This window comes from Oenanthe melanoleuca, chromosome 5 (assembly GCF_029582105.1).
Source record: "Oenanthe melanoleuca isolate GR-GAL-2019-014 chromosome 5, OMel1.0, whole genome shotgun sequence".
Lineage (NCBI taxonomy): Eukaryota > Metazoa > Chordata > Aves > Passeriformes > Muscicapidae > Oenanthe > Oenanthe melanoleuca.
In genome coordinates this window covers 2,129,921-2,156,796 of record NC_079339.1, presented here as the reverse complement: position 1 = coordinate 2,156,796, position 26,876 = coordinate 2,129,921, and the positions used below count along the sequence as shown (strand labels likewise).

General features: G+C 37.0%; 1 protein-coding gene across 6 annotated transcripts in view; it reads left to right on the top strand.

Annotated features, from left to right (window-relative positions):
• QSER1 (glutamine and serine rich 1) overlaps positions 1 to 26,876 on the top strand; it is a 43,530-nt gene that overhangs the window by 12,572 nt on the left and 4,082 nt on the right. For 3 of the 6 annotated variants that reach the window (XM_056491893.1, XM_056491897.1, XM_056491894.1), the window contains exons 2-12: positions 4,031 to 4,140; positions 5,327 to 5,491; positions 8,708 to 12,406; positions 15,272 to 15,567; positions 16,617 to 16,733; positions 17,317 to 17,450; positions 18,506 to 18,717; positions 19,918 to 20,055; positions 21,357 to 21,454; positions 25,139 to 25,291; positions 26,356 to 26,451. In XM_056491893.1, the coding sequence (XP_056347868.1) occupies positions 4,031 to 4,140; positions 5,327 to 5,491; positions 8,708 to 12,406; positions 15,272 to 15,567; positions 16,617 to 16,733; positions 17,317 to 17,450; positions 18,506 to 18,717; positions 19,918 to 20,055; positions 21,357 to 21,454; positions 25,139 to 25,291; positions 26,356 to 26,451 (5,218 nt within the window). Of the gene's footprint in view, positions 1 to 4,030; positions 4,141 to 5,326; positions 5,492 to 8,707; positions 12,407 to 15,271; positions 15,568 to 16,616; positions 16,734 to 17,316; positions 17,451 to 18,505; positions 18,718 to 19,917; positions 20,056 to 21,356; positions 21,455 to 21,929; positions 22,054 to 25,138; positions 25,292 to 26,355; positions 26,452 to 26,876 lie in introns of those variants that run through there. The other 3 variants (XM_056491895.1, XM_056491898.1, XM_056491896.1) reach the window with 3 other exon arrangements.

The window sequence follows — 26,876 nt, the reverse complement described above, 5'->3', positions numbered from 1 at the left end:
GCAAGGTTCTTTGAAGAAAATAAAAGAAATAAAAATACTTACTTGTATATCCAGTGTTTATTGCATCTAAATGTTATTTCCGTGTAAAAATGAGACTTCCATCTGAGTTTGAAGCTGCAAAATGCATCCCTCACTTGTGTGAAACATAAACCTGATAATTGTCTTGGCAAGTGAGGGGGTGGTGAGTGCAATGGGACTCGATAACCTTTTGCAGATGGGGACCTGAATTTGTATGAAACTACTGGATTGAAGAATGCTTTGAAAATAAATGATTGTGAGAAAAGCAATGCAAACAGATGTGTGAAGGGTCGATTCCTGACAGACTTAATCTGGGCTAACAAAAAGGAGTTGTAAATCAAGGTTGAGGTATTTTAGTAAGGAGTGCAATGACTGTACAGTTTTCTTCCAGAAATTTCACTGGAGAAGTAAAAATCTTCTATTAGCCTAGCTGATGTAGCTGAAAAAGATCAGATTAATACTTGAGTCATTTCACTTCCATTGTCATATGCATTTTTATATTTTTTTTATTATTACAGCAATGACAAATAATGATAATCCTTTTCAGAATATCTCTTACATTTAATTTTAGAGTAATATTTATCTTTTCAATGAAAAAAAATTCAGGGGGAACTATTTTCCAAATTTGTGTGTCAAATTAATATTATTTCCTAGCAATAATCACTCTATTGTGCAGTTCACTATGAGAGTGGAAGTGGGAAATCACTGTGATAATCAGTGATAAGGGCCAAGTGCTTTTGGAATAACAAAGTACCAAGTAATGTGAATGTTTCTTCAGTAACTTATCTGACATTTCACTGCAAGTTCTTACTTGCACAAGTGTAACAAACTTCCAAACAAGAGCACTCAGAGCTCGGTAGCCATAAGGGTATTTGCCATGCTGGGTGTATTTTTGATATGCAAATTACATGCTGTGTAAAGTCATCTGTTTAAAAGTTAAATTTTATAAAAGAAACCTTAAGGCAGTAATCTCTCAGAATGCCCTGCTTGTTTAGGATAAGCTTATGTAAACTGAAGGCATATATGCAAGGCTTTTTGAGATAAGAATCTACATTCCAGCAAGCAGTAATTATATAATAAACAATTAACTGTTCAAATAAGTGCAATGTTTTTTATTGAAAGACAGATTCAATTTTGAGGTTGCGGTTGCATTGACTGTGAGCTGGGAGTTTGTATTTAAATATATTATAGTGCTTTTTTTTTTTTTTTTTTTTTTTTGGGTGTTCTAAGATACCCATCATTACTAGAATTTTGAGGTTCTAGTAATGAACAATGTTTCTGAGTGCTGAAGTCTAGAGGTTATTTTGTATCCCAAGTCTAATTCTATCTCCCTCCTTGTTACAAAGTCTTTGTCTAATTTTGTTTTACAAGTTACTTTTATCTTCCTGAGCGTTCTGCCTCTGGTCTGTGTATTTGTGTATTTTATGAATCTTGTATATTTGTTTTGTGTTTTGTAATTTGTGGGCATGTATTCTGTGTACTGTACCTGCCCTTTACAGAAAAATGTGTTTATTTTAGAGGAGTGAAGAGGAAATTTATGACAATCTTCACTGAACAACCAGAATAAATAGAAATTTAAAATAAACAAATAATTAAAAACCCCACACAACAAATATTTTAATTTCCAAAATTTTCACGTGGTTAATTAAAGTTCATCCACTTTTTGCTGATGACCTTTTGCTTTTACAATTAAAGAGGAGGAATGGGGTGATATTGCTTGATATACTGTACTGGGTTTGGGGATCTTGCCTCATCCAGAAGTGTTTTTGCTGCCAAGTGTAGCCCCAGTTGCCTGGAACACCAGCAGAGTGCCTCTCAGCCTGAAAATACAGAATGGGAAAAGGAAGTTGTGCTGCTGTAGAACTTCAGAGTTCACCTTTAAAATGTGTAAGAAAGAGAAGTCAGCACCAAATACTTTTACATAGGTAAAAGCTTTAAGTAAATGTGCAAGAAAACCTAAGTACAACCTGTTGCAGGGAAGTTTTCACAAGCTTAGTATTTTGGTGAGTGGAGATAATTCTTGCCAAGAGTGCACGTGCTGCCATGCTTCAGTCTAGAAAGTTATTTTCTCATGTTGTGTTTTTTTATTTATTAGAAAGACTTGAGGAAAGCTTCATGTCTCTGAAGTTATATGTTTGGGAATTTTTTTTTTTTACAGCTATGCACATTTGTTCAAAAACCCCAAACCACCTTAACTTTAAAATTTTTATTGTGAAAATACTTATATTTCAATTGGCTTTATTACTTGCACAATGTTTTATGTGCAGAACACTGCTGCAATTTTTTTTTTTTTTTAATGATCTGGAAATAATAGAAAATATTTAATGCTGTAAATAAAAAAATAAGCTAGTGTCATACAATCATGTCTGCCAGTTGTCCATAGCAGTGGTGCAAATAGTTAAGATTTCAGTCAGCATATAATAGAAATCAGTTGCTGATGCACAGTGTTGAACTGCACAAAGATCTGTCCTCTACAGCATAAGCACAGGGATCTGCTGACTCTGAATTTGGGTTTGGCAATTCTCTAAATTGCAGTTATTGCTGTGAAAGGTGTTAAAGTGCTGGACAATGAGCACAACTGAGAAAAGCAGTAGCTGAGGTTCTTTGTTTTTTCAAAGGATTTCAGTGCATTCTTTAGGCTTGTGCTGTAGGCTGGCATGCTGACTACAGAGCATTGCTGAAGTGGAAAACACATCCCCTGATGGTGCATCTCAGGCAGGAAAGTCCTGCACAGACAGGCTCTTGCTGGTTCATGATGTGTGCAGGTCACAGTGCTCTGAGAGGCTCCTCTGGCTCCTCTCATCATCTTCATGGAAATGAAGCAAACCCAGCGAGGTTGCCAGTTTTTTTATTATTTGGTGCCTTCTGTAAAAGTTTCCCATGATGTCATGATTCCTGGCACTGAGAGTTCAATTTTTCTTTATGCAGAATGACTGCCCCTCATCCCCAGGGATGAAAGATAAGGGAAGTCTCCCTTAGAGCAGGCAGCAGGGAGGGCTGTGGGTTTTGTTGTTTGGGTTGGTTTGGCATTTGTTTACACTTGAATTTTGAAATTAAAGCAGTCTCACATGTGCACTGGAGTAAAGTAGCAGCTACCTATAAACATAGTGTCCAAAAGGCAAGAAAAGAAGGTAAATGGTTACTTGGTCACACTGGCCTTCATTTTTTTTCCGTTTGACAGGTGCTATGCTGTGCTGGGTCTGGGGAAGCTTGAAAGTTTGGGGATTTTGTTTTGCTTCCCCTCTGTTTTCTGCTTTTTAAACTGGAAATCATTAGGGCTTTTGGCAAGTTCCTAAGGTTGCTTTATGTTTAGATTGCATTCATTTCTTTTCTGCAATATTGGTTTTACACAGACCCAGACAATGTATATTTCAGCTTGCTTCCATTAAGCCTAATTGAAACATCATGTTAATTTAGGTGACTCACTTAAAAATGTTAAATAAAAGCTGTGAATCATTAACTTGCACTTAATGCTAGGAGGTCTGAAGATGGATTTGTCACTTGGTAGTGCTTTCACTGTCAATTTTATTAAATTGTACCAAAAGTACCAACATCTTTTTGAAAACTATTGCTCCCACAGCTTCCTAGTCATTTCAGCCTTTGAATTAAACAAGGTCCTGTAAGCTTTAATGGAATTAAAAATATAAATGTTAAAGTGGGTATGTATTCACAGTTATCTGCTTTGCAGACTTGATATCAGTAAATCATTACAAAAAGTGTCCAGTGAGTTTTTCTTACAGTTGAACTCTGTGACCTAGTCCTTTGTCAACTTTTCTGTGATCAGCTCTGATTTTTTTCCCTCACCTGCACCCTTCAGCTTTTTAGGTTTCAATAGTACTTTTTTTATCTGCTTAACATTTTTTGTGCTACCCTAGCAGAACTAGATCTGTCTGATCTTGGGCTTTTGTTTTCCTGTATTTCTGTAACTTTTTGGTTTGTGATTGATATTTCATAATTGTTCTTTGTTTCTATGGTTGTACATTTTGTTAATAATGTTTAATTTCTTCCTTAGCTTAAGCTATGGAGGAGGACATTCATCACATTCAGAAACAGACCTTCACAGACAGACATATACAACTCCTCATCAGCTTCCTGGATACTCAACTACTCAACATCCTGCTGGTAACTGTCCATATATGAGAATACTGCTTAAATAGCTACAGAGGAAAAAGGAAAACAAACCAACTCTTATGTAATTCACATTAAAGTTAATCAATTTTTTGATCAAAAGGAGTTTGTCATAGAAATGCTGGCAACTGGTATTAGAGAAGCTGAGAAAAGCTGAGAAACAACTGAGAAAGTTGTTAGCTTTTATCGAAATGTCTTAAGTAGAAAGGAAAATATAAAGAGAGGCTATGCTTGGTATCTTGTTTTTTGAAAAAGCTGCACTTATTCTTTAAAATCCAGCTTTTCAGGATTTGGCCTATGCACAAGGGCCAAACGTTGTGTGCCTCCAAGCCAGCAGCAGAAATGCTGCCAGCTCCTCCAGACTAAAGCAAAGCTGATGTGTGCTGCAGCAAGCTGCTGCTGTTGCTTCTATTTGCATGCTGAGAGGGTGCTGGGGAAAAGTTAAAAGTTATTTCAAATGTAGCAGTGGCTTAGGCTGTGTTACTGGACTCTGTGTCAGAGGAGGGGGCTTGGCCTCTTCATGCTCACTTTGCTGCTCAGTTTCCAAAAAAAGATGCTGGAACTCATGTACTGACTGGAGTCAGTCCTGGCCAGCTGCTTGATCAGGATGATGGGGGGTTGGAATTATTGCAGTTAATTATTGACATAATTTCTTTATGCACAACTCTGGATTTCAGGTTCCCATTGAGCCCCCTGCTATTGAAAGGTCTGAGCAACGGGAAACACATGAAGGTGTTTGTTGAAACATGTTGAAACATGAAACAACCAAAACTCATCTTCATGTGCCAGTCCTATAGATGTGTCCAAACTTCCATAAGCTGCCTAAAAGGGAGAAGCTGCATAAAAAGTTAAACATGTATCAGGAGGAAATCTGAATATTTAAGCAGATGAAAATAGAGCAGTGAATCTTCAGTTATGGGAAGCATTTTACTGGTGTACCTAAATACTGACATACATTTAATAATAGGTTTAAAAATGTATACTGAAGTTCCAGCTTATAGTTGTAACACTGCATAACAGTTAAACACAGAAAAATCAATTAATAATTTATGTTGCTAATGTTTAATAGGGTGGGATTTTTGTAGTGAATTATGAACATATATCTTTGTTATTTGATTTTGCTTCGTTGAAGTTCATCTGAATGATCTGTTTTGTTTCATTTCCCTCCACCATCATCTAGGTCTTTCAGGAATATTTGATACCAGTATGCACAGTGCTGGAGGTAACACTAAGGAAACTTCTTCAGTTATGAATTTTCTCTCTGCTATTGAGTCTCGTACTGCTCAGGCAGTCTCTTCAGGATCTACCCTTTTACCACAATTCAGGGCTCCTTCCTGGCAGACAGGTGAAAACTTTCTCTTGAAATAAACTTTTGTCATTTTTATATTGGATGTTTGGGAGGATTTGAAACAAAAATGTTCTGACTAACTGAAAAGGCTCCATATTTTCTACCTCTTTTACATCTCAGTATTTAAAAAATATCAAAATAATGAAATTAAGTTAGCATAAGATTTATGTGACCAGAAGTTCTGGTTGTTCAGAAGGAATTTAGATGCATAGGGTATTATTTTATCTGATGAGTCAAATTCATTTTCCCAGCTTTGTTTGGAATTAGTCTCATTATCACTATAAGCATTTTCAGGCACACTACCTGTACCTCCCAGCAAATCTTTCACTCTCAAACTCTGTTCTCTATAGTTCTTCTGTGATGTTAGTACTAAAAGTCTATGGGTAGCTTTGTCCCCTTTGTACATCTCAAAAAGAAGGTCTGAGGTGCATGTGACATAGAAATAAGGGATTGAATTTACATCTAAACAAATGTGCCATCTCTTTTGGCAGACTGACTGCCTTCCACAAACTCCCCCATCTGTCAAGCCTTCTGTGCAGAGCAGGAAACTGCAGATTCTGAGCTTGCTGTAGACAGTCACACCAAGATAAGTGTTGCTGCTGCATCTGTGGGTAGCTTCAAGTTCTGCTTAATCTTATGGAGTGATTGTGCAGCTGTGCAGTGAATTGGATCTATTCACTGGTCTGGCAGAAAAATGTTTGAGTAGCTTTTTTTCCTCTGGTGGGATGCTTTTCCTCTCTATCAACAGGCTGATCTGTGTCTCAGTGCAGCTCTATGATTGCTGTTCTGATTTGGGGAGGAAGCACAAGGTAGCAAGAGTGGAACAATCCTTTTGTTGACAGTTTGCACTCATTCTGTTAAGGGTAATGTGCAGCTGCATTCTGTCAAGAGAATAGAGGCTGTGGCTTTTAACTCACCATTGACAAAAGCACAGATGAAGATGCACACTGGTAATCTGACAAACAGTCTTAATATAAATCAGTTGTGAGTTTAGAGTTATGATCACATCCTCACATCAGAATGCCAGCTGGGAGGAAATCTTTTTGCTCTTTGTCCTAGCATTTTCTCCATTGCAGCCTGCCTTACAGTGAATTGTAAAGAATGGGAGACATGCTGTGGATTGGGTTTGGTGTTGGTACCAGGGCTTGAGTGATTTCTCAATACTCATTACTAAGAACTCATCAGTAAGCCCTTTTTTCAATATTATCAGTTCTCTGAGCTTTCTGATGTCCTTTAATACTTCTGCTGCTTTTCTGTAACCCTCAATCTTCCCACATGTCTTTTGAGAGCTTTGACTTCTGCAAACTTTTTTGCTGGGGGAAAAGCAAGAGCTCATCACTCTGCAAGGTGACCTTTTTTTCTTACTTACTTCAGGGTTTTCTCCAAACCCTGTAACTGCTGATTTTGGGAGAAAAAAGAAGAGCATTATATTTTTTATATTTGTCCTTCCAAGTTCCTTTAGTCTGTGGGTTCTGTTGTCATTGTTCTGATTTCTTAGGGTGCTGAGAGTCTATCTGTGCATGTAACTTTATTACCTTTGTTATACCTTTTGTCTGCTCCTGAACAAATATTAGAATACAAAGCCCAGCAGTTCTGCTCATGTGACTGACTCTGGTCTGGTTTAAGAAGTTATGGGTGTATTTGGAAGGGTTTTGATTTATAGAAGAGAAATGTAAAACGCAGGTTAGATGAGAAATTAACATCTGCAGTTGAAACAGGTTTAAATTCTTCCCTTTCTTTGATGCTTCTGGATGGTCCTTTCTTCATGTTAGCAGTAGGGTTCAGTAAAAGAGAACCCAGTTGTACATGATATTGCAGTTTTTTAGAACAGGGGGGAAAAAGTGCATTAAAACACAGGTTGTGTTTTCTCACTCAGAAAGACCTTATTGTTGACTAAGGAAAAACACCTTTGCATTCCTTCACTATCACATCTCTTCATATCAATTTGTCTTGGACTGAAAGGGAGATACAAAGAATTTATTTCTCAGCTTCACCTGAAACTTCAAAAGCAATTGTATGATTAGGTTGCAATCAGCTTAAGAAGACTTTACTGTATTGTAGAATTAAGTATTTTTTTAACTGGAGTATTTGTTTCAAAACAAGCTTTATTTACTGAGAATTTTTATTTATTCTTAAATGATGCCAAGCTGAAAAGGGTTTTTAAGTATGCAAGAACTGAAAAAGGTCAAATCATTCCACTGATTTTAATTTTTTCTGATTTGCATACCCTGGTAAATTTCCCAGTGGAAACTGATTCCTTTACAAGAATGTTAAGCTTCTCTGGGAATAAACTTGCCTTCTTTGCTTTTCTTGGGAGACTTTGAAAACAGTACACAAACTTCACCAGTGTCTGCAAGTTACAGGGTGAAAACCACTGAATTATATGAATCACTACTCTAAGCCTTAAAGCTTGCAAGAGAATTTCATACCCCTATTTCAGCTGGAGTAGTGTATTCTGTTGAAAAATTTTGTTTAAGATACCAATGGCTGGATGCAAATAAGTAATATTCTTTTCAGTTAGATAGTTGCTATTGCACTGTGCTGATAATTGCTGTCTGTGGATATTTGGTACTCTCACTTCAAAAAGCATACAAATCATATTTATTGCTTGTACTGAAAGTCAAACCCCTCCTTTAATAAGATGAATTGCAGAGTGTATAGACCATTAGCTATTTCACTGTATGCTCTGAAATGTTTCCCATAAAGTGAGTTATAAAATTATTGGTGAGGGTAAATCTAGGAGATGGGATTGCTTCTTAAACTGTGTATGTATTCCAACTGCTAAGGTGTAATTCTGCTTTTTACTGTTTATTAAAGGTGGCCAGGGCTTTTGGTCAGTTTATTATGATGTTCTTTTTAAACTGAAATAAAAACTAATAAAGAGCCTTCAATTTCAAAGCAGAATTATCTTGTACAATTTTTTTATTAATCATTTGCATCTTAAGGATATGAGGTTTTCCCTTGGCAATTCACTGCAGGTATAGAGTTTGGCATTCTAAAAAAACCCTGCACTTCCATGTTGAAAATTAGCCATGATAAGTGCCTCCCTATGTATGTTTGGGTTTTTTTTTAAGGGTGATAATTCTAAAGAACATTCTATTTGTAAATGCTGTAAGAGCTTGCAGTTAAATGACTTGTAGAAATGCAGTGTTGTAACTTGTAAAGCTCCCTTATGCTCCTTTTCCCTTCTTGTTTTGTTTTTGTTTTTTCCAGGTATGCATTCCTCGACAGCCACAGAGCTATTTGTCACTGGAGCTCTGCCAACCTCTGGAACATTTCCACCAACCTCTGCTTTATCAGCCTATCAGCATCCCAACACCTTCAGCAGCAGAAACTTTGCCACTACCCCTTCTCTTACTCTCCAAGATGCTACTTTCAGTGCTACATCAAATGGTCTCTTGACTCCCCACGACCCTTTATTGCAGATTAAAACATCGCAGGGCACTGTTCCAGCTGCGCTGACATTCGAGCGCCTGGGCAGCTCTGTTCTGAGTACCAGTGTGCCCCCCCAGTCATCCACATACCGTTCTGCTCAAGAGTCTGCACCCCATCTCCTGCAGCCTCAGTTCAGTTTGTTGCCTTCCACCCTTGGAGGAGCTCAGCAGGTGTCTCAGGCCTACAGCACATCAGTCTTCACTGGTTCCACTGCTTCCATGGACAGAGCACTTCAGAGAGAATGTAGTGTTATTAAACACCACCAGCGGCCTTCAAGTACTCAGTCTGTGCAGCCTCAGCTGGCTGTGTCACAGCATTCCTTACACAGCTATTTAACAAGTACAAGTGGAGTTAACTTTCAGGATACATCTAGGCACTCAGCGTTACCCTGCAGTCCAGTTGGAGATGTTACTCAGGTGAGCAATGGAGGACCACAGCAGAAGACTTCTCAAGTCACGGTGGAACTTGCTCAGTCGTACACATCTGCAATTCCATCACCTGGTTTTCCATCTGCTTCCACAGCAAAAGTGAAAAACTGTTCCATGAAGCAGCCTCCGAGGTCCACAAAGACCCCCAAACCTCAGAGTGTAGCTCCCACTGTGCAGACACAAAGCTATGCCAAAACTGCACAGAACCAGAGTTCTGTCATTACAGGCCAAGCACAGATCTATTCTACAGCACAGCTCCCCAGCCTCTTGTCGGTCAGTCAGTCCCAAAATTATGTTTCATGCCAGGCTCAGAATGTGCCACCTGTCAGCCACTCACAGGATTTCTCATCCAGCAAGGTTGAGAAGCTGCCCTCACTGTATAAAACATTGACTTTTTCTGGGCAATCACAAGCTATTACTTCTGACAGTCAGACTCTAAATTACTCCTCAGAGGAACAGGTCTTGACCTCGGTTCCAAATGAGAACTACTCTGGGCAAATGAGGGAACTTTCTTCAGTCAGCCAGGCTCAGAGCTACTCTTCTAGTCACTCTCAGGGTTTATCTCCAGTTACCCAGTCCCAGGTTAATTTTTCATCTCAATCACAAGTTTTAGCAGCTGTTAGTCCTTCAGAAAGCTATTCTTCAGGGCAGTCTTTAACACTAACATCACCTTCTCTTTCCTTTAATGCATCTCCTCGGGTACAAACTCTTCCAGCCTCGAGTCCTAATCAAAGCTATATTACTTTACATTCTTCTCAGAACTCACAGTCACAAGAATCCTCCTCCCCACAGTCTCAAAAGTTTTTGCCATCTGTCCAGTCTCCTTTTGCATCCCCAGCTCACTCCCAAGCGCTGCAGAACAACAGACCTTCCTCAGAAACAAAGTCCTATGTTAAAAGGAAGTCTGACTCCAATTTGTATGCCTCATCCAAACAGGAGGAGGAATTATCAATGCAGGACATGCAGGCATTGCAACAGCAAGCTACACTTGAATCTTCCACTCAAAGCCTAACAGAGGAGGAGATCAGTGCTCAGGATGCATCCTACAGGGTCTCAAAAGCAAATGACAGATACTCTCAAAGCGTCATCAGAAGCAACTCTCGTCTTGAAGATCAAGTTGTTGGACTTACTCTTCAAGGAACAAAAAAAGATGAAAGAATGGTCAGTTCTGTGGAGCAGCTTTCCCAACACATTGGCCATATCAGCAGCCTAAGCCATGATATCAAAAAGACAGCAAATTTAATGAGAACAGCACAGGGAACTGTGAGTGCTAAGGAGTTAAACCAACAGCATTCTCTTATGCATAAGGTACATGAAAGTAAAGCTCAAGAGCAGCAGGGCCAAGTCATCAGCACACCACCACAGGTTCAGCCTCATGCTTTGAGACATGGTCATCAGCTGTGTTTGCCCAGTGCACAGGTACTGCTGGAGTCAACCTGTGACTTGCAGATTCTTCACCAGTCAATCCTGCAGTCGGGTTTAGGGCAAGCAAAGGCATCACCCCAAGTGCAAAGAATACAGAGTCCTCAGCAAGTGACACACCCATTCCTTCAGATGGATGGTCACATTGTTCAGAGCAATGGGGCTCATTCTCAGCAACAGCTTCATAGTCAGAATTCAGAAGTAATGAAGATGGACATTTCTGAGTCTTCAAAACCACTACAGCAGCATTTGACAGCAAAAGATCACTTCACTCAGACAAATCAGCACGATGCAAAGAATCAGTTTGTTTCTCTTAGTTCAATATGCTTCCCAGAATCTATACTTCTCAGTGATGAGAGGAATATATTATCCAATGTGGATGACATCTTAGCAGCAACAGCAGCAGCTTGTGGAGTGACACCATCTGACTTTGCCAAATCAGCTTCTAATGAAGAGGAAATCCAAGCTGTTGAAAATAGCGAGGAGTCTAAAACGCAGTTCCGAGCGTTGGATTCCAGACATGTGTCTGCTGTTTTCAGTGCCTCACCTACTGTAGTTGGAAAGCCAGCAAGCAGAAATAATATTTCTCTGAATGGAGGCCAAATTACTCTAAACCTTACCCCAGTGTCAACAATACAGACAAAAACTGTGAACCTGGATCAGCAGCACCTTGAGACTTCTGATCAGAGTGTACCAATAAGAATGACCTCTCCCACCCTTGGTGCTGGTCAGGAGGAGCAGGAGGCTGTTCGAGTGAAAAAACAATCTAGCATCAGTCATGAATCTGAGGAAGATAATGATGCTTCTGTTGATGGTACACTGACTGCAAGGGACACAGAGTTTGTTTCAAGTGCTAGGAGCCTGAGTGAGGAAAGTGCTGCTTCAGAGAATGATTTTAATGTGGGTAGTGATGATGGTACAGTAGCAGGTAACCAGTCAAAGGTTCCATTGCAGCCGCTGTCTGTGCCCCAAAGTGCAGATGGAGCCATTAATAGAGCTGAGGAAGAATGCCAAGATTTAGCTCAAGGGAACCTCCAGAAGAAAAAAAGCAAAGGAAAAAGCCAAAACAAAAATGCTGCAGAAGATGACAGTGCAACTCAGAAACAGGTAAAAAGGAGTGGACAGTGTAAACGTCAAAATTCAAGAGGAAATGATTCATGTTTCACATACTCTTCTCCTGTTTCTGAAGGTTGTTATGATACTTACCAACACCAGGAAAGAATGAGGCAAAAAATTAAAGAAGTTGAAGAAAAACAGCCTGAAGTCAGAACAGGATTTATTGCATCTTTTTTAGACTTTCTAAAGTCTGGGCCCAGGCAACAGTTTTCCACTCCAGCTGTACGAATGCCAAACAGGACTAGGAGACCAGTCACACAAATAGTTCGTGCCCCTTGCCTGCAGCCCTCTGCAAAGCCCCAGCCAGCAGCAGCACCACCTGTAGCTGCTGAGGTCAGTGGAGAAAGTCCAACCAAAAAAGCTGATGAGGATCTCAAGAAAAATTTAGAAGCGTTGCCGTCGTTTTCTTCTGATGAAGATGATTCTGTGGGTGGTAACCATGATCTTCAAAAGAGCATCTCTACTGCATTGTCAGCCCTGGATGAAACATCTGACAAAAAGATCAAATCAGGTAAAATGGTTACTACAAGTGCATATGTTGAAGGAGATTTTTGTAGCTGATAAGGCAAAAAAAAAAGTAATTTTATCTCTCTTCAGGTAAAGGTTTATATTTGCTTTGGTTTTGGCCACAATTAAGTTTTCTTCAAAAGGTATATTGACTATGTACTAAAATAGTGTTTTCCACAATTAGAAAATAAACTTTTTCATGCTACTTAAGTAGGACTAATGCCAAAAAGTTATTTTAGCCTGGAGCTGGAATAATATGTGTGTTCTCTTCGATTCTGGCTTAAATTATTAAATATTATTTTCATCTGGGAACATCAACACAAAAAATGTCAGAGGTTCTAAACCTATTTTTAAAAAATTCTAGCAAGAGAATATGTTAGTAATTGCCACCAGCAGGTGCTAAGTTCTTGCTAGGTAAACATGCATTTTCTGTGATGATGAAGTTGCACTGGATACATGTGTAAAACAAATTTTGCACTTTAAACTGCACTCATTTGGCTGGACTGGTCCAAGGTAAGAGTCATTTGAGCCATATTGATCAGTAGTGTTGTTGCTCCCTGTGTGTTGACAGGTTGCTAACAAAAGAACAAAATCTGGGAAGGATTGGTTTGGGCAGGGAGGGCCAGGCAGCAACCACTGATCACAGTACTGATTGGTTTTTCACACACTTTTCAGTTTCAGTTGTGTTACATCCATGCTGTATGTCCATGTCCAGAGCTCTTAACTGATGCTGGTTTGTTCTGAAGTATTTTCAGCATACAGAATATTTTTGCCTAGACAGGTCTCTTCAGTAAGGATTTTTTTTCCCCCCCTCTGGTAAGCAATTAGAAACTATCCAGCCAATAACATAATTGTACTAATGCCAGAGAAATATCATTGTCTTCCAAAATAATCACAGGGAGAAAATGAAACATTTCTTTAACTCTTCTCAGGGTTCAGAACTCATGACCTGTAAGCTGATTCTTAACAAGAGAGAATGAAGTTATGATTTCCCTTTTTAGATTAAAGGAGAGAGGGAGATTTTTTTTTTTCCTCCAGGTGTGACATGATTTACTGAAAAATACATAGCAAAATTAAACTTGAATTGTAATAATCACACCTAAGATACTGGAAAAATATTGCAGAATACGTGAGGTGCTGAACAATACTTCATCTTAATTGCTATTCTGTTTTTTTCTGTGGTTATTTCTATGTTATTATGTTAACTGCATGCATTTCAAAAGGGCTGTTTCAGAGGATGAAGTTCCTTCTGTGTCTTTGGTTGAATATATATTTCAAGCAAGAAAGCAGTGGTTGTTTTTCTTCCCAGAAAGCTGAAATCTGGACAGTGCCATGGCATGAGCCTCTTGCTGAAGTTTGTTAATTTAATAAACCATTTCTGTGTACAATGCTCAAAGAAATATTTCAAACTTTTTTTTTTTTTTTTTGGTTGGGTGAGAATTTCCATTAGTGCTTTATTTGCAATGATTTCTTTTACAGTATTATTGTATCTTCTTTGTTATCCATAAGGATGTAATATTTATGTCACCAATTTCTTGAATTCACTTTCCTGTTTTGTGCCACACAAGAATGTTTGTACAAGTTGCTTAATATTGACATCTGTCTTTCTTTCTTGCTGGTGTTTTGCAGGTTTTCTAGTCATTCCCTCTTCTGTCTGTTTTTGCAAATAAGTATAGACAGGCAAATATTGAAACATAGTCTTTTGTTTATAGTATTAAGTAGTACATGTACTTTTATCTGCTGTTCTGAGAAATATGTAAATATATCTGGGCAACTAATAATGGTGTGTCTATTTAAAGCTGTCAGAGCTCTCTCACTGAAGAAATAGGACTTATTTGCAATGATGTGAGGTGATGTGTCTGGAAGAACACATTTCACATTTCAAATTAACAGTTTTACTGAATGGATTTTATGAATTTTCACTTACTTGGTATATAGCTTTTGTATTGACACATTAATTTGCCATTTAACTCATTTGTTTGGAGTTGCTTTTGTTAAAATATGTTACATTCTCTTTTTTATAATTTTTCAAGTGAAAATCAACAATTAGCAATGATTGTAACAAAACTGGAAAGTTTCCTGAGCGATATTAGTAATTGTGTTATAGTTCATATAACTTGATTTCTTTTAGATCAGCAAGTCAGTGTTAAAATTAATACACATAAAAGACTGTAAAGTAATATCTAAAAAGGATTCTAATTTTTTTCAGGTGGGAAAGAATAATTTTGAAAGGTGGGACTTCTCTTTGGCTCTTTGGAATAAAGGAGGAAAGGAATGCTCTTTTCCCTTTTTTGTTTTGTATCATCAGTTCTTATTGCTCACCTCTGTTAATATTAAAAATCATTAGGCTATTGCTAAAGTTTTAATCTGGAACTTCCAGTTACATTATCACAAGATATAAATGATAAATGTCCAAAAGTTACCAGAAACTGTTTTTGTATTTCATGTGTATTTCTCTTTCTGCAATCCAATTTCAAAAGACTTGACCTATCAGCAGATAACAAGATTCAGTGTTGTAACCTTTACTGTTGTATTTGCTTCTTGTCACAAAGCACAACAGTATTACCTGGTGATCATGTCTGTAACTATCAAATTGTTTTCTAAGGCAATCAGTTTTGTTAATTCCAGATGCTAACAGATGCAGCAGTTTAATACAAACAGAGGTATATTAGCTACAGTATTTTGGTTTTGTTTGAGATTTAGTTGTGGTCAAATATTGCTTCTATTTTAACTCCTAGAACAGGTGTTTTTCCTAGAATAGTTGCTTTTAATATAAAATGTTACAAAAAAGAAGAAAAAAACCTAGTTCCATATTACATTTCTAATCCTCAATAATTAAAAAATCTAAAATTTGGATTTTTTTCTTCAGAAGCTGAAAAAGTGACAGTTGTTACTGCTGCTGCCACCACCACCAGTGCTGTAATAAAGCAGGAATCTCCACAGACAACTGCTCCTGTAGGGAATGTGCAGGAAAAAGTGAATCCAGCTGACCCCTTGAAAGTAGCTCAACAGGATGCTGTGACTTCAGAACAATTGGCAAAAACACAGGAGACTGTTGCAATAGAAGGATGTACTGATGAGGAGAATATGGACAGTGAAGGAGAGGGGATGTACAGAGAACGTGATGAATTTGTAGTGAAGATTGAAGATATAGAGACACTAAAGGTAATCTGAATATTTGCTGGGGGAAAAACACAGCACAAAACCCCTACATATGAATTTAGCCTCAAGAAACTACCAGAAGAGGAAAGGCTGCAGATTACTTTTCTCTTTCTATTCTAATATTCCCTGATGGCTGCCAAAATGCCTTAAAGGTGTCTTTCTAGTGCAGATTACAAACATGTTTTGAATGTACATGACCCATTTTATGCTACATACATAATAAAGTAAATCTGTGTGCTGGTAACCTCTGTTAGAACTTGGAATTACCTATTTTAATATTAAAAAGCATAAATTTTTCAAAGGCAGTTGACTACATTTTTTTTTTTTTTTTAAGATAAGAGTAGACTTTCAAAGGTAACTTTGCAAAAGAACTTGAATGGAGTTGGTTTCTGGTTTTTTTGTAAGAAGTTCTGCTTTCTATTTCAACAAGAAATTTTTTCCATAAGCAACCAGTACAACTCTTCACATGAGTTTATATGAATTTCCTTGTTGCCTTTGATTTTTAATTTTGGTTTGGTTTTGTTGCTTCACCATTTTAATTCTTCCGTATATTAACCTATCCTATCAGAGACAGCAATATTCTTACTGTTTGAAAATTTCTGATATTTTTGATTTTTGTCTCTGTGCTCATCCTCTCAAGCTGCAGTTTAAAATTAATTACTGCAGCTTTACCACATAAGACAAGCGTTATCATTTTGAAATATTCCCTTGTCACTTAGAAAATGGATTAAGGTATGTTAGGAGATATTTTGAATTTTAAGTTTGTTAGTTGAAGAGTAATGAAAAAGTAATCAATGTTTGACTGCATTTTCTAAAAAGGGTTTATTTGAGTTAGTAGTTTGTTTGCACAATCTCTAGAGAATTCTCATTAAAGCTGATAATTACAAACTTGCCTTGATGCAAACAGGACTTAATAACTATGGTGCTGGCATTTTACATGACTTATTTACATTTTATCCTTGGGTTAACTTCCTCAAAAAACTTGATGCCCAATCACATTTCTGGAAGCAAAAGAAGCACTGTTTTTAGCAAACAATTTTATGTTCTTCCAGGTTGCTTTGCAGACAGGAAAAGAGCCTCCAGCTATCTGGAAAGTACAGAAAGCTTTATTGCAAAAGTTTGTTCCTGAAGTGCGTGATGGACACAGAGAGTTTGCTGCTACTAACAGTGTGAGTCTTCCAAATTCTGGGGAAGCCTCATGGGAGCTGCTTTCCTTAATGCCAATCTAGGAAACTGAATGGAATGTGATTCTTAGCAATCATCCTAGAGGGGGAAACAACACCTCCAGCTCTCCCTAAGTACATCCATGACTGAATTTTTGCTTTCCAGCACGGGGTCTTTGGTATCACTTTGGCTGGGTAAAGTAGCAAGTATTCCTGACCAGAATAAAGTCAGTGGAAAAAGAGAATTGAGAATTGACTGCAATTTCTGCAATGATACAATTTTAACAGGCAGCCTTTTGCCAGGCAGATAATGCTTTTGGAATAATACATGTGGAGAATAAAATAAAGGGAGAAAAACAAGCCCAGGGTACCTCCCCTTACCTTATTGACTTCAGTTTTAATTATTATCTGGAAATCTGAGGGAGAATTTTTCTTAAATTATAGATACTGTAGAGTGGCTTATTACTGTATGTATGCATGGGGGGGTTTAAACTGACTTTTTTCTTTAGTAGTGAAATTTTTACTTGTTAAAACAGACAAATTTTACTTAACAGGAACACTTGTGGTTTTGTTTTTTTTTTCCTTTTAGTATCTTGGGTACTTTGGGGATGCAAAGACAAAATACAAACGAGTGTATGTGAAGTTTGTTGAAAATGCAAACAAAAAGGAGTATGTCAGAGTATGCTCAAAAAAACCACGAATCAAGCCTGTCCAGTCAGCAAGGTATTTTATTTCAATTTGTTTTTCATTTTGCCATATTGTTTTCATATTAAGAACATACCTATTTAAATAAACAGGAGGTATAACTTTGAAGTATATTAATTGTGCTTTAAAATGGAAACTGAGAACTGTGTGGTTTGTTTTAAGAAATTAAATATAAATTACTGCCTTGTCTTCTCTACTCTATTCTGTTCCATAATCAGTTATTTTGGAGGTGTTAGGGTCCTACATGCTCTTTCTATGTCATCCTTTGCCATAAAATCCTGCTAGTGTAATGATTTTAATTTTCTCTGTATTGAAGCAGTGCCATCAGATATTAAATTTTATGAAATAATCCTATTCTACTAAAAGTGGCTTGGATTTTGGTGCTCCTTTTTTTCTTGGGCTAAGGAAGACTGTTCTAAAGCAACCTCCTCTTTTAACAAAACATGATTGTGATTACACTGTTCTCTCAACACTGCTTTTGGCTTTTCTTTCTGTTTGTACTGCATGTTGTATTTCTGCAGAGATCAGTCAGATCCCACCTCTGTCACTGAGCAAGGTCTTTCAGCTTCCTAGCTTGGGACAAACTTTCTGTTCCTCTCATCCTTCTACTGTCTATTGTCTCCATCCACTTTGGTTTGAAATCTCCATTTCTGACAGATGTCCAGAAATATTCTCAGTGCTCCAGAAGATACTGATAATGTTTCTGCTGCACATATCACTGCTTTCCCATCTTGACAAAACTCTTCTCTAGCATTTCCCAGGATTGTATTTTCTGCCATGCTCTCAAAATTGCATTGCATTATTAGTCCTAAAGTACAGAACTTTGGATTTCTGTTATTAACATTCCTGTTTGTTTTCCTGTTTTGAGAGATGGGAAGAGAAAGGCATTATTTCAAAAATATAGTAGTATATAAAGTGTGTATGACCAACTAGCCAAATACCCAGTTACAGTAAAATAAGTGTATATAATCAGTGGGGAGTATATTCTGATTAAATAAGATTATAGCTATTTTATTACTGCCAAAACTTCTGTGGTAATTATATTCATAAACATTCTCTTCATAATATTGTAGGACTATTCACTGCAAACCTAGTAATAGCAACATCAAACCCCCTGATCCACCAACACCAAAACCAACAGCAACAAAAGTCTCTTCTGTGAAACCCAAAGCTAAACAGCCAAAGGTAAAGGCTGAACCACCACCAAAGAAAAGGAAAAAGTGGAAAGAAGAATTTTCATCTTCCCAGTCTGATTCTTCACCTGAAGGCCAGAGTGAAGAAGATGGTGAGTGAGATACCATTGCTGGCCTCCAGGCCCATTTGAACTTAACTGAGAAGAGTTTTATAAAATTACTTTGTTTGATCTTGCACATTTTTCTGTACAAGCCTCAGAAAAAAAATACAAAATCTGACAGTGCCATGCAAAATGGGTTTTTAAAAACTTTTCACTTGTTGTTGGTGTGTAAGCAAATGTGTACAATTGAAGTTATTTCAAATGTAGTTCATCTACATAAATACATATTTTACCACTTGCTGTCTGTGATGGGTACAATTGTAGGAGGAGAAGCCAGTTTGATTTTTGAATACATCTTAAGAATGAGATTCTTCATTAGTTTTCCATTGCAACTGAATGTCATGTCTAAAATAACATTCCTGTAATGTTTGCCTGCATGCAGATGTGGGCAGAATGCAGATGCTGATGGGTTTTTTTTCAGAACCCAAGGAGAAAAACCAGTTGACTTTTGGTTGCTTCATTGCTTATCTGAATGCCAGCTGTTCAAATGTTCAAATGATGAGCAGATTTGCTCTTAAGACACTCATAGATCATTGACATACAGTATTTGCAGGAATTCTCCAGAAGATAAAGGAATTTCTGAAATTTAGTGTTTATAGGGGTTTCCTGTTGTAGCTGATTTACAGTGCATTTTGCAGGGTTCTTTTTGTTTATTTCCTGCATGTTTGAAGCAAAGCTGTGCATTGCTTCACTGATAAAACTTTTTAAACCTTTTGTTTGGTTTTTTTGGGTGTTTTTTTTTTTTTTTTTGTGAGTTTAAAAATTAGGTGTGGTTGACTTCAATGGTATGCAGGCTCCTAAGTGACATTAGTACTCAGAAGTTATTTTTCCTGTTGGATGAATTCAGATTTTGCAATTATGGGAGATACTTGCCTTGACGTGAAAATAAGGGCACTTGGGGCACTTCATTTGCCTGAAGTTATTAATTATCCTGTTTCTCTGAACATTCATTCCTTAAAATATAATTAAAATGCTGATAGTTAAAAAAATTAACCATTTGTACCATATTTGGTGTCTCCCCCTGTTTTTGATGTATAAGTAGTTTATTGCAATTGACTGCACTGAATTTTAATCTCTCATGGTACCAGTAGGGGTCACTTGTGTTTTAAAAAAGAAACCTTGAGTTTTTAAAAGCACAAGTATTTTTAGGATATGGAAGGAAAAGAACATTCTATGCTGTTTACTTTCCAGAGGTTGTACCTCCAGCTCCACTTGTTACTCGTTTTTTGAATACAAGAGCAATGAAAGAGACTTTCAAGAGCTACATGGAGTTGCTTGTTAGCATTGCCTTGGATCCAGACACAATGCAAGCCTTGGAAAAGAGCAATGGTACAGTATGTTTAACATTTGTGTGTTCTTACTAGATTTTAAGGTTATTAAGCAGTAAAGCAAGTGTTCTTTTAAAAAAACCCACAAACCTAACAAAATTCATCTGAAGGATCTACACATACTATGTGTGTATATATATTTTTTTTGCATTCTCTTTGAATAAACAAAGTAACTTGGAAGTGTTTTATCTTCTTTGCTGCATTAGAATTTTGCTGTGAGTGTCTGAATTGAGCTATTGGTTCCTACAGTTACTGTACTTCAAACCTTAGCAAACATTTATTTAAAATTACAGTTTCAAGTGTGTTTGCTTTCTTATGAAGAAATAGGCATATAACTATAAGTAGATATTATTCCTTCTGCTATTAAAAATTCTGCTTTTTAAGCTCTGAAATCTTGAAATCTTTATCAAATAAAATTATATTAATGGACACTTTTTCTTTGAAGATAAAATATTTGCATTTGTTTATCCTAGTAGACTCCAGGGTACAAGTCAAAACTCCTATTTCTCAAAATTTAGTAAAAGACTCACGTTCAAAGATAAAGATTTCAAAAGAGAAATCATTTCATGTATTATTTAGTTGCAAGCTGTTGTTTTGTACTTCTGTTTGCCTGTGCTTAAAAAAAAAATTTCTATCCTCTCCTCTCCTCTCCTCTCCTCTCCTGCCTCTTGATTTGTTTTGAGTATACATCAGTGCAAACTTACCTCAAGATTTCAGACCCATGCATTATGTCAGTAGTCCCACTAAAATCAAAGTAATTGACTTTATAAATAAAATGCTCCATGCTGAGCTGTAAATTTTCATTCCTGGCCACATGCCCATGTTCAACTATATATTGTGCAATTCACAGTGGTTTATCAGATAACTTTTATCAGTAAACACTTTCCTAATTTTTTGTTTTTATAAATGCCAGCAGGACCATTTCTTGTAAAATGGAATAACAAATGTCAAAACCACATGCTTGTCTTCATAAAACTGCCAGCTGTATTGCAAAGAAGAGGATTATCTAGGAATTGGTGTAAAATTATCTCTAATATTTTTCCTTGCAGCAAAGGAAACTCAGAGAAGGAGCAGGATTGCATTCAGCAATTTAACTTCATACTATCTACACCAGCTTAGTGGGCTGATCAAAAAAAAAAAAAAAAAGGATTTTTCTCTCAAATTTGAAATTAGATTATGTGCCAGTTGCTTTATTTTTTACTTTCCACATTGTATATGGGTTAAAGCATAGAATGAAGATGAATCTCATTACTGTGCATCTCTTAATAATCAACTGCTGTGGGTTTATTATGTGTCTTCTAGATGAGCTACTCTTGCCTCACATGAGAAAAATTGATGGTATGCTGAATGACAATAGGAAAAGGCTGCTTTCCAAATTGCACTTGGATCATGCTTTCAAGGTATCCTCCTTCAAATTCTGGGCTTTCAAAAGTGGTGTTTTAAGTAAATCATTGAATTTGTACCATGTAGGCACAGCTTCAAACCCATTTGTAGCAGAAATTAATATGGATTTGAAAGAGATGCTGTAAATTTAGTGCTTGTATGTGGCATTTGGAGAACATTTTGGGATGGAGTTTTTACTGCAAAGGTAACGTTCTAGTTTTACTCCCATGTTTTCTGGTTCATTCTCAAGCATTTTTTCATTTAAGATTTCAAGTTTAAGAAAATCTGCTTCCTGTCCTTCTAGGTTAACCTAGGTTGACCTTTTGGTTAAGTGATTATGTTGCCCAAAAATAAACTTTTACATGAAATAGCTATGCTGTGGAGCAGATGTCTGAACCTCTTTGAAGTAATAGAACATGATCAGAGGAGTTTAAAACCATGACAGAGGGATGCAAGAACAACTCATTTGTGTGCTCTTTCATGTATCTTCAGCATGGAAGGTTGAGAAAAGTGTGGATAACAAGGCCATATTACAGCAGCTTTGACGTGGTAATAAAAAAACAGGTCTGGATGTGGACAGGGAAGAGAGAAGCCGTACCATCTCAGTAGAGAGAAGGTAAACAGGAGGATAATCACTGTGCTTCCCACTGTTCCCACCCACCCTCCAAGCAGCCATGCAGAGCTTGCAAGTGCAGGAAGGTTGTTTTCACTCATGGAGTTGTGTAGGTTAGAAGAGATCAATTCCAGCTGTTAACCCAGCACTGCCAAGGCCAGCTCTAAGCTCTGTCCCAAAGTGCCACATCTGCTGCACGTGACTCAGAGACCTCCAGGGGTGGTGACTTCACCACTTCCCTGGGCTTCTTAACCCTTCTGGTGAGGAAATCTTTCATAATATCCACTCCAAATCTCCCCTAGCACACCATGGGGCCATTTCCTTTTGTCCTGCTGCTTGGCAATAAGACACCCTTTTGCCAGTGTCTATAACCAGAATGATTATTTGTTCTTGGAAAGTCTTGAGGCCAACAGTAAAGCTGGCTTGACTATAAACACCATCACCAAACTTGGTCTTTGCCTCTCTTTTCCTGTCCCCTTATGCCCACAGTACAGAGACACTTGGAGAACTAGTTCTGTTCTTTGTACTGCTGTCAGCTTAGTTTTGAGAACTAGGTGAGGAGGGACATAGTAACAGGCTTGAAAGTTCTGCTCTTTTCCATCATGAAACCTTTTTCCCCATTCCATTTCTGGTAAATTTTGTGAGGAGACCACCATTAACCAGTGAAACAGCTGTAATTCACACTATTCTTGAACTTTCTTAATGTTAGTTATGCTGTTTTCCCAACAGCTGAATAATTTGTACCTCCTTGAACACAATTTCTTGTGGCTTCCTCCTTAGAGTAAAAAGTCCCAGGGAGGGCTGTGTAATTTCAAATGCACAGAGCCTCAGAGAGGTAACATGTGTTAGCCCTCCATTTCTGTTTTTCTGTTGGGGTAAGAATTTTGTGTTAATAGTTATTAATATAGATACCTCTTTTTGACCTGTCTTTGCAGAGAAGATAGACCAGTTAAGGGAAATTACAAATTTGTAGAATTTCAGTTAAAGTACACAAAAAATGAGAGGTAGTCATGCTTGATTTTTTTCCCATTTTAAAGGGAAAAAGCTCCTATAATTCTCTGTAACACCAACATGTAATTCCAGCTGCTGATTAAGTTGGAGTTCATAGTGAATACAATAACTTTGCTGTGTGTTCATATAGAAGCAGATGATGTATTATATATATTTCTAAAGTTAAGACTGTACTCCATAATATCATCTGCAAGATGTTAATGGAGTTAATGGATGTAAGGAAAGGATCTTCTTGTGATGTCATCTGCAGAATAAAAAACCTTTTATATTTTTCTTCTGATGTGACAGTGCCAACTTGTGCCATCCTTGGGTCAATGTCTTGGATAAAAATGAAATGCCTACTTGTCTTTGTAAGTGCTTGTGTTGGGTAGGAAAATGTGTTTGATGCTCTTTAAGATACAGGAGGTTTTTGTTCCACCTGTAATGAAATAACTATTATAGCTGAATTAGGCATTGAAGAAAGCAGTAAGTTAAAAGTATCATTTGTTATTCACTGATATCATTCAGTTTGAATGTTTTTACTGGTCTGCATTGACAGGCATGGATGAATTTAAAACTCTTTTTCCACTGGATACAGTTAATATGGAATATGTTAGCACTGTATTACAAAGCAAAGCAGACACTGAAGTTAGCAGTCAGTGTTTGGTAGCTTTTCCTGTAGCATTTTTTATAGTTCTTACAGGTTATTGCATCCTTTGGGTAACAGTTGTTATAAACAAAAATTATAAAATATTATTGTTGCTTTAGTTGAAGCTCATTAAGGGAAGCAACTCAGCTGAATTGTGTAAACTTCATTTGAAAATAATTCTGTGTCTCATGCTCCCAAAGATGCAGAAATCACTGGTATCTACTTCTTCATTCCTGTTCACATCTGTCTGATGTAGGTCAGTGGTGTGGCCAGAGAACCGTTCTGGTTCTTAGGAATTCTCCAGAGAAGTGACCAGAGCTCCTTGATACTCCAAACAGCCTTGAGGAAAGATATTCTAGTGGATAGCAAAACTAAATAATTCAAACCTGTTTAAGTTTTTCCCCCTTGAAAGCATTGCAAGGAAGACTGGATATGGACAAACTGGCTGGTCAAGGTTACTGCTACCACTGTGCAGCAGATTTAATAGCTGTTTACTGAGAGGTTTGTTTAATAAAGTAAAAAAATGGCTGATATACATAAAGAGCTAATAAATTATAGGCAGGGGAGGTAGTTGTAGTCAGGTACTGTTTGTTAAAAGAAAATACAAGAATAGAGTCAACTTCATATTTTAACCCAGTAGTCCCAATAAGGTCCTTAAGCTGCAGCATTGATTTGTTTTTCCATATGTGCATTTTTCGGCCTCATACTGGAGTGTAATACAAAGATGCATGTTTATTTAATGTGAAACATATTTTTCAGATTATGTAGCATAGCAGGACTATTCCAAAGCAGCTGCTAACATAATGTTGTATTTGTTCAACTAAATTGTATTCAAGTTTACTCATGCAAGTAATGTAGAATTGAAGCTGGCAGAAATGCAGTTCACCCTCATGAGTTAAAATGTCTTAAACTTGTACTTTTTGTAACCAGCCTTCTACTTCACTGTGCATAACCTTTTCTACTTACAGATCTGATGAGATGCAATTAATTTGTAGTTTGCAAAATCTGGGACAAAACCTATGAAGATATTTAGGCATCCAATCCCTGTGTGCCTGATTATGCATGAAATACTTAGAGATCTTGAAATATCTTAGCCTTAGAGATTTTTTGGGTAGAAATGGAATGGAAAGCAATTTAGAACTTCAAACCTGCCCTGTGGAGCATTTTTTCCCCTCTCTTTTTAGTGATAAAATCACAAATGTTAACCTGATGTACAGTAAAAGGATCTGCTGGTCTTGAAAAATTACAGTGGTCAGGAACAGGTGATCATGCTTTCCAGATTTTGTTGTATGATCTGATAAAAATACTTTATCAGCTCTTTGTGGAAGAATAAGTTTTCTCCTAATAGGCTGCACTCTAATATTTTCAAAGAAAAATGGCCAATTTATCATCAATGTGGCCATTCTTGATTTTTTCCATGACCTTTTGTCTTTATGTGCTCTGTTAAAGAATGCTTTGGAAAACTTTCCTGAACTGACAGTGGTCACTCGGGATTCCAAGACAAAGTGTGGAGGGACATCTGTGTCTAAGATCAAAATGAATGGTAAAGCTTACAACAAGAAAACACTGAGGACTTCTAAATCAACCACTAAATCAGCACAGGTGAGTGTTCACTGGGTTTGTTGCTGCCACCATCTGACTTGTGCTGTGATAACTATGTTTATATAAAACACAGCTTCATGTATTGGTTGGTTTATCAAAATATAAAATCTCTGAGAGAGGTGCTTTTTCTTTAACAAGGGAATGTTAAAAACCAACATTTAAAGGAATACATGAAATCATTATTATAACTCATATGTGAAACATAGTTTGTCAGCTTCTTGGGCTGTTGCTGGAGCAGCAACAGTTTGCCTTCATCATTGCTGCTGCAGATCATCATAATAAATCCTATAATAATATATATATATAATAATCATAATAACAGTTTCTTACACTTGCTGCAAAGTAAATAATACAATGGCTTCTAGATCAGAAATTTAATAAAAATAATGTTAATACTGTAAAATCTGAGACCAGACAGCACTTCTTAAAAATTGAATTCTATCTTGTTCTGTTCCTCATTTTCAATGCCAGAATGAAGCTGTGTATCTTAAATTTAAAAAAAAAAAAAAAAAAAACAAAACAAATAAAGGAAACACAGAAAAAAATTGAGAAGCACATGTTGTCCATTTTCATATAATTCCTGGGGAACACTAACTAGATTTGGCTTGCTTAGCTTCATCTCCCTGCAGTAAATAGTTGCTTTACAAATGACCTGTACATGGAGCTCACACTCATATTTCTTGCCAAATTAACTAATTTTTAGGTAAGTACAAAATAGCCTTCTCAAACATAAAGTCTATTGTATCTTTTGCAATAATGGTTAAATTTTGGTAGTTCTTGGAGTACTTCTTGAGTAGGGGGTGTCTTACCCATTTTGGGCTTGCAGTGCCTTCAGGATGAGTGAAAGCTTTCTCACACTGGTTTTGATAAAACAGCATGGGAAGGGAAGATAGGAGATAATTATGAAATAATGGGAATCACAGTTTGCCAGATATGTCACAATGATTTGAATTAAGCATTCAATTTCTGAATTGTTGAAAAAAAAATTGTTTACAGAAGAGAACGTCTGTCATGTCTCTTGGTAAACAACATGGATTTTCCTAAAATAATTGTTCTTTTTGCAGGAGTTTACAGTAGATCCAGAAAAAATACAGTTGTACTCTTTGTATCACTCACTCCATCATTACAAATATCACATATATCTAACATGTAAAGAAGAGGTAAGTATTGTTCTCATTTTTTGCATTCATTGAGGGAATTTATTGAGGGAATTGAGTTCAACTCAAGAGATTGTTCTCTCATTCTTGGTACATGAGTATGGATTGAGGCCTCCTATTTTAATTAATTTTTTATGGCAAATAAAGGCTACACATTTGGTTGCCCCTAATGGGAACTGCTGCTCAGAACATTCAGATGTGAGGCTTGCAAGGTTTGTGGGATTCCCTGAAGTGTTCTTCACTGTTATCCAAAATAAACCAATGTTATCAGTGTATTAAACTCCTTGGATCTAAAAGATTGTTTTTTGTTTTAGAACGCCGTCCTTTATTTCTTCTGCAAATCCTTGGTGGAAATATTTCAGGTAGCAGGAATACAAGAGTTGAGCTCTGGCTCAGTTGTTAAGTTGGGGGGCATTACCCTTGTTCTT